We start from the raw sequence: 13,965 nt of genomic DNA on the forward strand, positions 1-13,965 counted from the left end.
AGAGGGACGGGGGGGGGGTGCAGACTGACAGAGGGACGGGGGGGGGGGTGCAGACTGACAGAGGGACGGGGGGGGGGGTGCAGACTGACAGAGGGACGGGGGGGTGCAGACTGACAGAGGGACGGGGGGGGGTGCAGACTGACAGAGGGACGGGGGGGGTGCAGACTGACAGAGGGACGGGAGGGTGCAGACGGACAGAGGTTTGAGGGTGCATATTGAGCGATAGTGGGTTGCGGGTGGAGGTGGATCGAAGGAAGTGGAGGGCGGGGGCGGCGACTGGTTCTGTTTTGCGGCGGGAGGCGGAGCCTGAGCCCGGGAATGGGCCTGGCGTTTGATCGTTGGACGTGGACCGAGGTTTTGGCCGGCGCTTTGGGCCTGGTGGTGTCCGCGGTTCGCGCTCCGTGTTCTGACGGTTCTCTTTCGGCGGCGACACAAAGCTGAGGATCGCCATGCACCGCAGGGGGGTCGGGGCCGGAGCCATCGCCCGGAAGAAGCTCGCTGAAGTGGGTGACTGGTGCCTCTGCTGCCCGTGACTCCTCCTCATTACCTCTCAACGCCATCCGCCTCCGTTCATCCACTTCCTCGTCCCCTCCTTCACCCCTCCCTCACACTCCTCATCCCCTCCCTCACTCCCCTCGCCCCCATCTATCACTCCTCGCCATCACTCCCCTCGTCCCCTCCTTTACCCCTCCCTCACACTCCTCATCCCCTCCCTCACACTCCTCATCCCCTCCCTCACTCCCCTCGCCCCCATCTATCACTCCTCGCCCTCACTCCCCTCGTCCCCTCCTTTACTCCTCCCTCACACCCCTCATCCCCTCTCTCACACCCTTCGCTCCCTCTCTCACTCCTCGCCCTCACTCCCCTCGTCCCCTCTCTCACTCCTCGCCCTCACTCCCCTCGTCCCCTCTCTCACTCCTCGCCATTACTCCCCTCGTCCACTCCTTTACTCCTCCCTCACACCCCTCACCCCCTCTCTCACTCCCCTCACCCCCTCTCTCACTCCCCCTCCCCCTCTCTCACTCCTCGCCCTCACTCCCCTCATCCCCTCTCTCACTCTCCTCGCCCCCTCTCTCACTCCTCGCCCTCACTCCCCTCGTCCCCTCCTTTACACCTCCCTCACACCCCTCATCCCCTCTCTCACTCCCCTCATCCCCTTTCTCACTCCACTCCCTCACTCCCCTTGTCCCTTCCTTTTCTGCTCCCTCATCCCCTCCTTTACTCCTCTCCCTCACTCCTCTCCCTCACTCCCCTCGTTCCTTTCATCCCCTCATTTTCCTCCCATCATTATCTGCCTCCCCTCAACTTCCTCCATCTCTTTCCGTTTCCTCCCCTCTCCCTTTTAACCATCTCACCCCCTTTCTCTCCCTCTCCTCCAAAAAGTTAATTCAGAATCAGGTTTATTATCACCGGATGTGTCTTGAAAATTTGTTAACTTAGCAGCAGCAGTTCAACGTAATACAGAATATAGGAGAAGAAAAAAGAAGTAAATTTGTTACAGTATACATGCAATGACTAGATTAAAAATTGTCCAAAAATAGAAATGATATATATAAAAAATGAGGTAGTGTTCATGGGTTCAATGTCCATTCATAAATCGGATGGCAGACGGTAAGAAGCTGTCTGTGAATCGCTGAGTGTGTGTCTTCAGGCTCCTGTACCTCCTCCCTGATGGCAGAGGGGAAGAAGCTGTTCCTGAATCGCTGAGTGTGTGTCTTCAGGCTCCTGTACCTCCTCCCTGATGGCAGAGGGGAAGAAGCTGTTCCTGAATCACTGAGTGTGTGTCTTCAGGCTCCTGTACCTCCTCCCTGATGGCAGAGGGGAAGAAGCTGTTCCTGAATCACTGAGTGTGTGCCTTCAGGCTCCTGTACCTCCTCCCTGATGGTATCAGTGAGAAAAGGACATGCCCTGGGTGCTGGAGGTCCTTAATAATGGACGCTGCCTTTCTGAAACATCGCTCCCGAAAGATGTCCTGGATACTTTGTAGGCTAGTACCCAAGATGGAGCTGACTAGACTTACCACCCTCTGCAGCTTTTTTCGGTCGTGTGCAGTAGCCCCCCTCCCCCCCCCCCCATACCAGACAGTGATGTAACCTGTCAGAATGCTCTCCATGGTACATCTGTAGAAGTTTTTGAGTGTTTTTGTTGACATGCTAAATCTCTTCAAACTCCTGATGAAGTATAGACAGTGTCTTGCCTTCTTTAAAGCTGCATCAATATCTTGGGAACACGTTAGGTCCTCGGAGATCTTGACACCTATGAACTTGAAACTACTCACTCTCTCCACTTCTGATCCCTCTCTGAGGATTGGTATGTGTTCCTTTGTCTTACCCTTCCTGAAGTCCACAATCAGCTCTTTTGTCTTATTGACATTGAGTGCTAGGTTGTTGCTGTGACACTACTCCAATAGTTGCATATCTCGCTCTTGTATGTCCTCTTGTCTCCATCTGAGATTCTACCAACAATGGTTGTATCGTTAGCAAATTTATAGATGGCATTTGATCTATGCCTAGCCACATAGTCATGGGTGTAGAGAGAGTAGAGCAGTGGGCTAAGCACACACCCCTGAGCTGTGCCATTATTGAGGATATGTAATCACCAATCCACACAGATTGTGGTCTTCTGGTTAGGAAGTCGAGGATCCAATTGCAGAAGGAGGTACAGAGGCCCAGGTTCTGTAGCTTCTCAATGAGGATTGTCGGAATGACGGTATTAAATGCTGAGCTATAGTCGATGAACAGCATCCTGACGTAGGTTTTTGTGTTGTCCAAGTGGTCTAAAGCCATGTGGAGAGCCATTGAGATTGCCTCTGCCGTTGACCTATTGTGGTGATAGGCAAATTGCAATGGGTCCAGGTCCTTGCTGAGTCAGGAGTTCAGTCTAATCATGACCAACCTCTCATTGCAATGTGGGTTCACTTTATATTTGAAAGATTTAGAAACATAGAAAACCGACAGCAGAATACTTTAGAAATTACTTGGGGTTACCCATAGCCTCTATTTTTCTAAGCTCCATGTACCTATCCAGGAGTTGCTTAAAAGACCCTATTGTTTCCACCTCCACCACGGTTGCTGGCAGCCCATTCCACGCACTCACTACTCTCTGCGTTTAAAAAAAACAACTTACCCCTGACATCTCCTCTGTACCTACTTACCTACTTCCAAGCACCTTAAAACTGTGCCCTCTCATGCTAACCATTTCAGCCCTGGGAAAAAGCCTCTGACTATCCACACGATCAATGCCTCTCATCATCTTGTACACCTCTATCGGGTCACCCCACATCCTCCGTTGCTCCAAGGAGAAAAGGCCAAGTTCACTCAACCTATTCTCATAAGGCATGCTCCCCCAATCCAGGCAACATCCTTGTAAATCTCCTCTGCACCCTGTCTATGGTTTCCACATCCTTCCTATAGTGAGGCGACCAGAACTGAGCACAGTACTCCAAGTGGGGTCTGATCAGGTTCCTATATAGCTGCAATGTTACCTCTCAGTTTTTGAACTGAACCCCACGGTTGATGCTTTCTTAACCACAGAGTCAACCTGTGCAGCAGCTTTTGACTGTCCTATGGACTCAGAACCCAAGATCCCTCTGATCCTTCACACTGCCAAGTGTCTTACCATTAATACTATATCCTGCCATCATATTTGACCTACCCAAATGAACCAGTTCACACTTATCTGGGTTGAACTCCATCTGCCACTTCTCAGCCCAGTGTTGCATCCTATCAATGTCCCGCTGTAACCTCTGACAGCCCTCCACACTATCCACAACACCCCCAACCTTTGTGTCACCAGCAAATTTACTAACCCATCCCTCCACTTCCTCATCCAGGTCATTTATAAAAATCACAAAGAGAAGGGGTCCCAGAACAGATCCCTGAGGCACTCCACTGGTCATCGACCTCCATGCAGAATATGCCCTGTCTACAACCACTCTTTGGCTTCTGTGGGCAAGCCAGTTCTGGACCCACAAAGCAATGTCCCCTTGGATCCCATGCCTCCTTACTTGCTCAATAAGCCTTGCATGGGGAACCTTATCAAATGCCTTGCTGAAATCCGTATACACTACATCTACGGCTCTACCTTCATCAACCTGTTTAGTCACAATTTGTGTATTTCTGCATGGGCTATTGTGCAGACACCACTAATGGAGGAGAGGAATTGTGATCAAGAGTGGAAGGCCTGCTCCTTCTGCTGGTGCCTCTGACCTGTCTGTCAGGAGCAGACTCCGGCAGCACCTTTTGTCAGAGCCTGCGGGTTGAGGGTTCAGGTTCAGAACCCTCCCTGAAGGGAAAAACTCGAAATAGAACCCATAAAAGTCGATAAAACCATTGAAGAAGTAATCTTTGTCAAATTCCTTGAGTGAGTGACTTACCCTTTAAATGGAGATTCGAAGAAGATTCACCCATATTGGAGTAGACAAGAATGAGAGGTGATATCATTAAGATAATCAATAAACTGTATTCTGTGAGGAATTGACAAAAAGTTTTACAATGTCTGTCAGAATAAACCTGAACCTGATTCTGAACTGAGTCTAGAATTGAGGGGGCAAATCTTAAAGTAAGAGATTTTGAATAGAGATTAGGAGAAATGTTTTTCTTTCTGTGACTGCAGAGCTTATTTCTGTAAAATATTCAGTTATTGTGTGTGCTCCAGTCTTAAGACCGACCGAAGATGTGGGGATTAGACTGAGAAAAGTAGGTCGTCTATGGCGAGTTTACTCAGAGGGTCTTTTGGCTTGTACCTCAAACTACAACTCTTGCCAATTTTTACAATTTTAGTATATACCAAAGCACGGGTATGAGGCTCCCTGAAACTTCGCTGCAGGTAGAAATACTAACCTTCATTCAGCACATTGAGTTTACAGTTTGTGTATGTCGGTCGGGGTTGACCATGGATGTTGCGTCCTAGCTGTCTGTATACACAAGCCTGGGCAGTATGATATGGGGAGCAAGCTGTTGCCCGTGTAGCAGGCTCCCCCTCTTCAAACATCTGATGAACCCAAAGGAACGGCAGAGACCGATACAGTTTGGCACCAGGAGTTACTGGTCAACGTCAAACTCAACGTTGGACTGCCGTAGGGACCCTAGCTTTGGATTTTTCCCTCTGGGTTTACTCCTGAAGCCTTCCCCATAAGCGGATGTAACTACAAGGCAGCGGTGGTTTGAGATCAGTCTTCCTTCTCCTCAATGAGCCTAGTAGCCAGCAGCACGTGAGGGCCAGGAGCTGGACTTGGTTGTCAGAGGCTATTTGAGTCCTACGCCATTGGGAGTATTTAATAGGTAGTGGGAGCTTGTCCTCATTACTACTCCTGGCTACGGTTACCTTAAGGAACCAACAGGTTGTGTGTGACTCTAATTTGCCTACTTGGGTCCCACGCCACCAGGTTCAGGAACAGTAGTTGCCCTACAACCATCATGCTCCTGGGCTGGTGTGGATGGCTTCACTGAATCCACAGGCTGGGGACTCTGTAACCCATGATCTCGGTAATATTTGTTTTCTTTTTTATTGTTTGAATGATTTATCCTCTTTTGCACATTAAATGTTGGTTATGTGTGCACTTTTTTCATGGATTCTATTGTATATTGGAGAGTCCATGACCAGAGGGCACAACCTCAGAATACATGGACATCCCTTTAGAACAGAGATGAAAAGGAATTTCTTTAGCCAGGGGTTGGTAAATCTGTGGAATTCATTGCCACAGATGGCTGTGGAGGCCAAGTCATTGGGTATATTTAAAGGAGAGGTTGATAGGTTCTTGATTAGTCAGGGCATCAAAGGTTACGGGAAGAAGGCAGGTGAATGGGGTTCAGGGAGAAAATAAATCAGTCATGATGGAATGGTGGAGCAGACTCAATGGGCTGAATGGCCTAATTCTGCTGCTATGTCTTATGGTATTTCTTTGTTTTCCTGTGGGTGCCTGAAAGAAAATTAATCTCAAGATTGCACATGGGAAACATACTTTGATAATAAATGTACTTTTTTGTTGTTTAGGCCAAGTATAAGGAGAGAGGAACAGTGATGGCTGAAGACCAGCTGGCCCAGGTCAGTGCCCATTGGTTCGGGCTGCTTTCCTTTCACATTATCACTTTAGTTTCTGATGTTGCTGAGGAACACACACAAAGAGCTAGGGGGAGCTCAGCAAGTCAGGCAGCGTCGATGGAAAGGTCAATGTTTCAGGCTGAGACCCTTCACCATAAGGTTTCTCCAACACATTGTGTGTGTTCCTCAAGATTTCCAGCATCTGCAGAATCCCCTGTGTTTTTCTTCAAGTTTCTGCATCTCTCTGGATGGAGATACCAATGGATGGCTATCCAATCATTTCAAAGTTTGTCTTGCATTTTGCAGATGTCGAAACAGCTGGAAATGTTCAAGACACATCTGGAAGAATTTGCCAGCAAACACAAGCAGGAGATACGGAAAAGCTCACAGTTCCGAGTTCAGTTTCAAGACATGTGTGCAACGATCGGAGTGGACCCCCTTGCATGTAAGCCTGCTTGTTTCTCTCTGGTCTCCCTTTACCCTTCCACATCGCACGACCTTTGTGTGCGTGGGATCGTGTAGATAGAGCTGTACTCTATTCCTAACCCATAACATACTTGAAATCAAGATTCTGTAGATGCTGTAAATCCTGAGTCTGTCTGTGTGTCTTGCACTTGTTACGTACTAGCAGTAATAGATTATACACTGAGTCAGGTTTTAATCTTAAAACCACAATCTTTATTAGTATCTACTCAGAATATAGTAATTTAAATGAGATAAACAAAGTTAACAGTGTTGTGCGTGTGTATGAGTGTGTACATGCAGACTAGGAACAATTCTTAAAGTCTTAAAATGGTAAAGTAGAAAAGTTCAGTAATCCACAAAATAAGTGAGTGAGAGATTTGTGTAGAGAGTAGGAGATTTCGAAGAGTCACAGGTTCCCAGCTGGGTAAACAAAATAACAATCGTTGAAGATCTCGTCCGTTGAGTTGTTCTGAAATCCACTTGACATATCACCAGATGACAGTCACAGGAATATTGTCTTCAACTCCCTGATTCCAATCAAAGGCCAACGAAAGTGGTACCACAGGATACTCCAACAAATCCACACATATGGATTACACAAAGTGACAGTCACACATCCGTTGTGCACTGCGTGCCGATAATCAACCCAATTTTTTGGGCATTGAAGAGTTCCAAACCGTAGCAGTGACAAGCTAAAGTTTCAGCACCTCCTCTCCCTCCTCCACAGCCTGTGACTGACGTCATAGTCCTGCCTCACTCAGGCCCTCTTAAAGTAACACTCACAGTACGAGCCTCCGTGTCTTGTAACACACTCTCTCGCACTCACACAATCAATGCTGGAGAAACAGCGTCTATGGAAGGGAGAGTTCCCTGCCCTGGCGAAATGGGAGACTGCAGATGGAAATCTCGAACAACACACAAAGTAGCTCATTGTGGATTTCCTCCAGCACTCTGTGTATTGCTACGTGTTGTGTATTTAATATTTCAGTAATAATTGAGTAATCTTGCAAGAATGTATTGGTTGATTAGACAGTCTAGTTTGCTTAAATAATTCACTGCAGGTTATAGGTAAAAATACGTGAATTGCATACGTCATGATACGTGTGCACCTTGCTTAAAGTTAAACACTTTGGATTTCTCTGTCTTCCTTTGAATTGCTTTAGTGTTTTGAAGTTACAAATTATAACACTACATACTCGTCCTGAAGGTGTTTGATGGGAGCCCAAGGGGCTTTACTGTGCCTAATCCATGCTGTCATTGCCCCGGCCGCGTTAGATGGTACAGTGAAGAGGGAACATTGCCCTGAATCTGACCCATATTGTACCCGTTCTGGGAGTGTTTGATAAGACAGCGTGCGGGGAGAAACTGTTGAGCATTCTGTTCCCTCTCACATTTGACTTTGCAGTTGAACAAGAAAGCTCTCCAAAATTGCATTATAGATCTTTAAAATCTGTTTTTAAAAAAAGGGTGGTATGGTAGTGTAGCAGTTAGCCTGGGCTGTTGTCTGAAAGGAGTTTGCATGTTCTTCCCGTGACCACGTGGGTTTCCTAAAGACATACCCGTCAGTAAGCTAACACTGTCCACACTGGTGGCAGTGACACTTGCGGGCTGCCCACAGCACAACTTGGACTGTGTTGGTTGTTGACGTAAACAATGCATTTCATTGTATGTTTCAATATATGTGTGACAAATGAAGCCAATTAAATGTCTATGTGGGTGTAGGAGGGAACCGTCAACTGAAGAGATGTTCTGTGATTGTACATCAGCCTCCCTGGTAGTACAAACTGTTCTCAGATACCGACGCACTCCATCGAGATATCTATCCCTCAAGATAAGCAGAGCCAGGGAGTGACTCCTTTGCAATTCAGTGGATAGCAGTTTGAGAAGGCCTTGGAATCTGGTTCAATATCACTGATATATGTCATGAAATTTATTGTTTTGTAGCAACAGTACAGTGTGTTACATTAAAAAAACTAAATTACAATTAAAGTGTGTGTAAGGTACTGTGTGTGCACCCTGTTATGGTGGTGTATTTAAAAATGAATCAAAGTATCAGTTACAGTATTGAGTATCTCTGCTTCTTTTCAGCTGGAAAAGGATTCTGGTCAGAGATGCTTGGTGTTGGAGACTTTTACTACGAGTTGGGGGTGCAGATTATTGAAGTCTGTCTGGCTCTGAAACACAGAAATGGAGGTACTTCACTGAGAATTCTTGCATGTGTCTTAGTGCCTTGTTCATGGTTGGAACTTTAAAGTCACTTTCCAGACTAAAGTGAAGAACTAAGGTGCATGTGAAGTTTTTGTCTTCAAGGATCAAATTTTTTCACTGTTCACACTTCATTAGGTACACCTGTACGCATTGTTAATGCAAATATCTAATGTGGCAGCAACTCAATGCATAAAAGAATGCAGACGTAGTCAAGCAGTTCGGTTGTTGTTCAGATCAAACATCAGAATGGGGAAGAAATGTGATCTAAGTGACTTTGTGGAATGATTGCTGGCACCAGATCAGTTGGTTTGAGTATCTCAAGACTCTGCTGACCTACAATTTTCACACAGTTTCTCGAGTTTACAGAGAATGGTGTGAAAAACAAAAAAAAATCCAGTGAGTGGCAGGCAGCTCTATGGGTGAAAATGCCTTTAATGAAAGAGGTCAGAGTGGTTCAAGCTGACAGGAAGGTGACAGTAACTCAGATAAGTGCTGGAGCTTTTGGAAAGTGTCAAGTTGGATAAACCACCGGGACCAGATGAGATGTACCCCAGGCTACTGTGGGAGGTGAGGGAAGAGATTGCTGACCCTTTGGCGATGATCTTTGCATCATCAATGGGGACAGGAGAGGTTCCGGAGGATTGGAGGGTTGCGAATGTTGTTCCTTTATTCAAGAAAGGGAGTAGAGATAGACCAGGAAATTGTAGACCAGTGAGTATTACTTCAGTGGTTGGTAAGTTGATGGAGAAGATCCTGAGAGACAGGATTTATGAACATTTGGAGAGGTATAATATGATTAGGAATAGTCAGCATGGCTTTGTCAAGGGCAGGTCATGCCTTACGAGCCTGATTGAATTTTTTGAGGATGTGACTAAACACATTGATGAAGGTAGAGCCGTAGATGTAGTGTACATGAATTTCAGCAAGGCATTTGATAAGTTACCCCATGCAAGGCTTATTGAGAAAGTAAGGAGGCATGGGATCCAAGGGGACATTGCTTTGTGGATCCAGAATTGGCTTGCTCACAGAAGGCAAAGAGTGGTTGTAGGCAGGTCATATTCTGCATGGAGGTCGGTGACCAGTGGTGTGCCTCAGGGATCTGTTCTGGGACCCCTACTCTTCATGATTTTTATAAATGACCTGGATGAGGAAGTGGAGGGTTGGGTTAGTAAATTTGCTGATGACACAAAGATTGGGGGTGTTGTGGATCGTGTGGAGGGCTGTCAGTGGTTACAGTGGGACATTGATAGGATGCAAAACTGGGCTGATGGAGTTCAACCCAGATAAGTGTGAAGTGGTTCATTTTGGTAGGTCAAATATGATGACAGAATATAGTATTAATAGTAACACTCTTGGCAGTGTGGTGGATCAGAGGGATTTTGGGGTCCGAGTCCATAGGACGCTCAAAGCAGCTGCGCAGGTTGATTCTGTGGTTAAGAAGGCGTACTGTGTTTGGTCTTCATCAATTGTGGGATTGAGTTTAGGAGCCGAGGGGTAATGTTACAGCTGTATCAGACCCTGGTCAGACCCCACTTGGAGTACTATGCTCAGTTCTGGTTGCCTCACTACAGGAAGGATGTGGAAACCATAGGGTGCAGAGGAAATTTACAAGGATGTTGCCTGGATTGGGGAGCATGCCTTACAAGAATAGGTTGAGTGAACTCGGCCTTTTCTCCTTGGAACGATGGTAGATGAAAGATGATTTGATAGAGGTGTACAAGATAATGAGAGGCATTGAATTGGCTAGCATGAGAGGGCACAGTTGTAAGGTGCTTGGAAGTAGGTACAGAGGAGATGTCGGGGTAAGTTTTTTACGCAGAGAGTGGTGAGTGCGTGGAATGGGCTGCCAGCGATGGAGGTGGAAACGATAGGGTCTTTTAAGAGACTAGTGGATGGCTACATGGAGCTTAGAAAAACAGAGGGCTATGAGTAAAGCCCAAGTAGTTTAAATGTAAGGACATGTTCGGCACAGCTTTGTGGGCCGAAGGGCCTGTATTGTGCTGTAGGTTTTCTATGTTTCTAACCATGCATTACAACAGTGGTGTGCAGGAGACCATCTCTGAATGCACAATATGTCAAACCTTAAAGTGGATGGGCTACAACAGCAGAAAACTATGAACATACATTCACTGACCACTTAGGTACAGGAGGTATCTAATAAAGTGTACACTTACGTGTATTATGAATTTGCTGTAGTGTGTTGGTCAGGGTACAACATGCAAGAAAAAAATAGTATTCAATACTTATAAGGAATTATATGAAGAATAAGTTTAGAGGTTATGGCACTGATATGGAATAAAATATGCATCACTACATAAATACCAGCATTTGAAGTGTTTTCAGAGCAGTGACCGGGTATAGATGTGAAGGTGGGGTGGGCTTAACCTGGAGTTTGTGTGAGGAAATATTCGTTGTGGTTACTCTTCCTTGTGTTTGAAAAGTGTCTGAAGAGGTACAACTAGAGAAGAAAATCAGACTGTTGAGAGAGAGGGGAATGAAGTTCTGGAGACCCTCTCTGCCTCACTTGTAACAGTAACAGGCTTTTCTATAAAGCTTTAGTTTGCAGAATGTTCCATTTCAGACGATGGACAACAGCGTAGCATAGATGGTTGTGTAGCAGTTAGTGCAGCGCTTTACAGCAGCAGCGATCTGGGTTCTGTCTGTGAGGAGCTTATACATTCTCTCCAAGCATTTTAATTCTGATTTCCATTTCCGCTCCAACATGTCGGTCTTCTTGTGCTAAGTTGAGGCCACCCTCAAGGTGGAGGAGAAACGTCTTATATTCCATCTGGATAGCCTCCAACCTTGATGGCGTGAATGTTGATTTCTCCTCCCATCTTTATTCCCCACGCTGGTCTCTTAGCTCTCTTCACCTGCCTATCACTTCTCCCTGGGTCCCTTCCTCCTTCCCTTTCTCCCACTCTTCTATGATCCCTTCCTCTCCAGCCCATGACCTTTTCCACCACCTGGCTTTCACCTAACACCTTCCAGCTAGCCTCCTTCCCCTTACCTCCACCTTTTTATTCTGGCATGCTCCCCACTTCACTGTACGTTTTAATCTTTCAATGTACATATGACAAACAAAGCTAAACTCTAATCTCTGGAGACAAACTTTCAACTGACATCTTTCATAAACCTACAGATTCCCATAGTTATCTCGACAATACCTTTTGTCACCCTATCTCCTGTAGAAATGATATTCCCTTTTCGGAGTCTCGTCACCTCTGCCGTATCTGTTATTAGGGCACAGCTTTCCATTTCAGAACATCAGAGATGTCCTCCTCCTTTAAAGAATGGTGTTTCCCTCTCTCACCTGCATCTCCTCCATTTCCCATACATCTGCGCTCACCCTATCTTCATAATAGTGAATCTGCCATAGCAGTGATAGATCCCTCTTGTCCTTACCTACCACCCCATCAGCCTCTGCATCCAACACGTTGTCCTCTGCAACTTCTGCCATCTGCAAAGGGCTCCTATCACTAAACTTACCTCTCCCTACTCTCCGCTTTCTGCAGGGATCACTCCCTCCACCATTCCCTTGTCCATTTGTCCCTCCCCACTAATCTCCCTCCAGGCACTTAATGCTGCAAGCACCCTAAGAACTAAACCAGCCCATTCACCTCCTCCCTCACCTCCATTCAGAGCACCAAGCAATCCTTCCAGGTGAGGCAACACTTCACCTGCAGATCTGCTGGGGTCACCGACTGTGTTCAGTGTTCCTGATGCAACCTCCGCATCACTCCGACAGGTGAGACCCATCATAAATTGGGGGATCACTTCATTGAGCACCTCTGCATCATCCACCACTAGCAGGACTTCCTGGTGGCTAAATATTTCATTTCCATTCCCTTTCTGACATGTCGATCCATGGCCACCTCTTGTGCCAAGAGGAGGAAGATGGAGGGGCAACAGCTCACATTCTGTCTCGGTAGCCTCTAATCTGATGTCATGAACATCGATTTCTCCTTCCATTGAATAAAATTCTGAACCCCCCCCCCCCATTCCCCACACTGACCTTTTAATACTACTCACCTGCCTATTACTCTCCCCCACCCCCAATGACCCCTCCTCCTTCCCTTTCTCCTACGTTCCACTCTCCTCTCTGATCAGATCCCTTCTTCTCCAGCCCTCGATCTTTCCCACCAAACTGGCCTTACCCGTCACCTTCCAGCTATCCTCCTCCCCCTCCCCCCACCTTTTCATTCCGGCATCTTCTACCTTCCCTGTCAGTCCTGATGAAGGGTCTCAGCCTGAAACGTCGACTGTTTATTCTTTTCCGTAGACGCTACATGTCCCGCTGAGTTCTTCTCGCGTTTTGTGTGCGTTTCTTTCATCTGTAACGTTATCTTTTCCTTTACAACTAGAGGAGATGAAGAACAGGCATTTCAGAGAGTGGGGAATGCAGATCCTCCCAGCCTTACTTGCAATAGGAAAAGTATAAAAGCCTTAGTTTGCAAAACATTTTTCAAGTAAAGTTAAGAATATATTAGGTCAGCTTGTAAGGCATTGAGGCTGAGTCTGGGATAAACAATGCCCAAAGGCTGGATACTCTGTAGAGCCGGGCTGGAATTACAGCATGGTCTGCTGGTTCAGGCACTGACTGTCAAATTTGTTGTTTTGTGGCAGCAGTACAAAGTTCAAAGTAAGTACATATATGTCACCACATACAACCCTGAGATTCGTTTTACTGTGGGCATTCACAGTAAATAGAAAGACACAATAGAATCAGTGAGAAACCGCACACAACAGAGACGGACAAACAACCAATGTGCAAAAAACAACAAAAAGAAAAAATATATAAAAATATAATAAGTAAGCAATAAATATTGAGAATACAAGTTGTAGATTCCTTTGAAGTGAGTCCATTGGTTGTGGAATGGGTTCGGAGTTGAGTTGAGTGAAGTTATTCCCTCTGGTTCAAGAGCCCGATAGTTGAGGAGTAATAAGTTCCTGAACCCGTTGAGGTGGAACCGGAGGCTCCTGTACCTTCCTGATGGCAGCACCGAGAAGAGAAGCATGAAGTAGATACTGGGGTTCTTGATGATGGATGCTGCTTTCCTTGTAGATGTGCTCAATGCTGGGGAGGGCTTTACCTGTGAAAGACTGGGCCACATCCATTACTTTCTCTAACCTTTTATGCTCAAGACCATTGGTGCTTCAATACCAAACTGTGATACAACCCGTCAATATACTCTCTACCGTGCATCTATAGAAGTCTGTCAAAGTTTTAGATGACAGGCCGAATCTATG

The 13,965-nt window shown here is 46.4% G+C and overlaps 1 protein-coding gene across 1 annotated transcript in view; it reads left to right on the forward strand.

Annotated features, from left to right (window-relative positions):
- The first annotated feature begins 272 nt into the window (after window positions 1–272).
- Window positions 273–13,965, forward strand: part of snf8 (SNF8 subunit of ESCRT-II) — a 72,912-nt gene continuing 59,219 nt past the window's right edge. The window contains exons 1-4 of the mRNA XM_059962399.1: window positions 273–503; window positions 5,995–6,045; window positions 6,349–6,487; window positions 8,596–8,700. Coding sequence (XP_059818382.1) covers window positions 450–503; window positions 5,995–6,045; window positions 6,349–6,487; window positions 8,596–8,700 — 349 coding nt within the window. The 5' untranslated portion in view covers window positions 273–449. The remainder of the gene's footprint in view (window positions 504–5,994; window positions 6,046–6,348; window positions 6,488–8,595; window positions 8,701–13,965) is intronic.

The sequence above is a fragment of the Hypanus sabinus genome, unplaced genomic scaffold (genome assembly GCF_030144855.1).
Source record: "Hypanus sabinus isolate sHypSab1 unplaced genomic scaffold, sHypSab1.hap1 scaffold_673, whole genome shotgun sequence".
Taxonomy (NCBI): domain Eukaryota; kingdom Metazoa; phylum Chordata; class Chondrichthyes; order Myliobatiformes; family Dasyatidae; genus Hypanus; species Hypanus sabinus.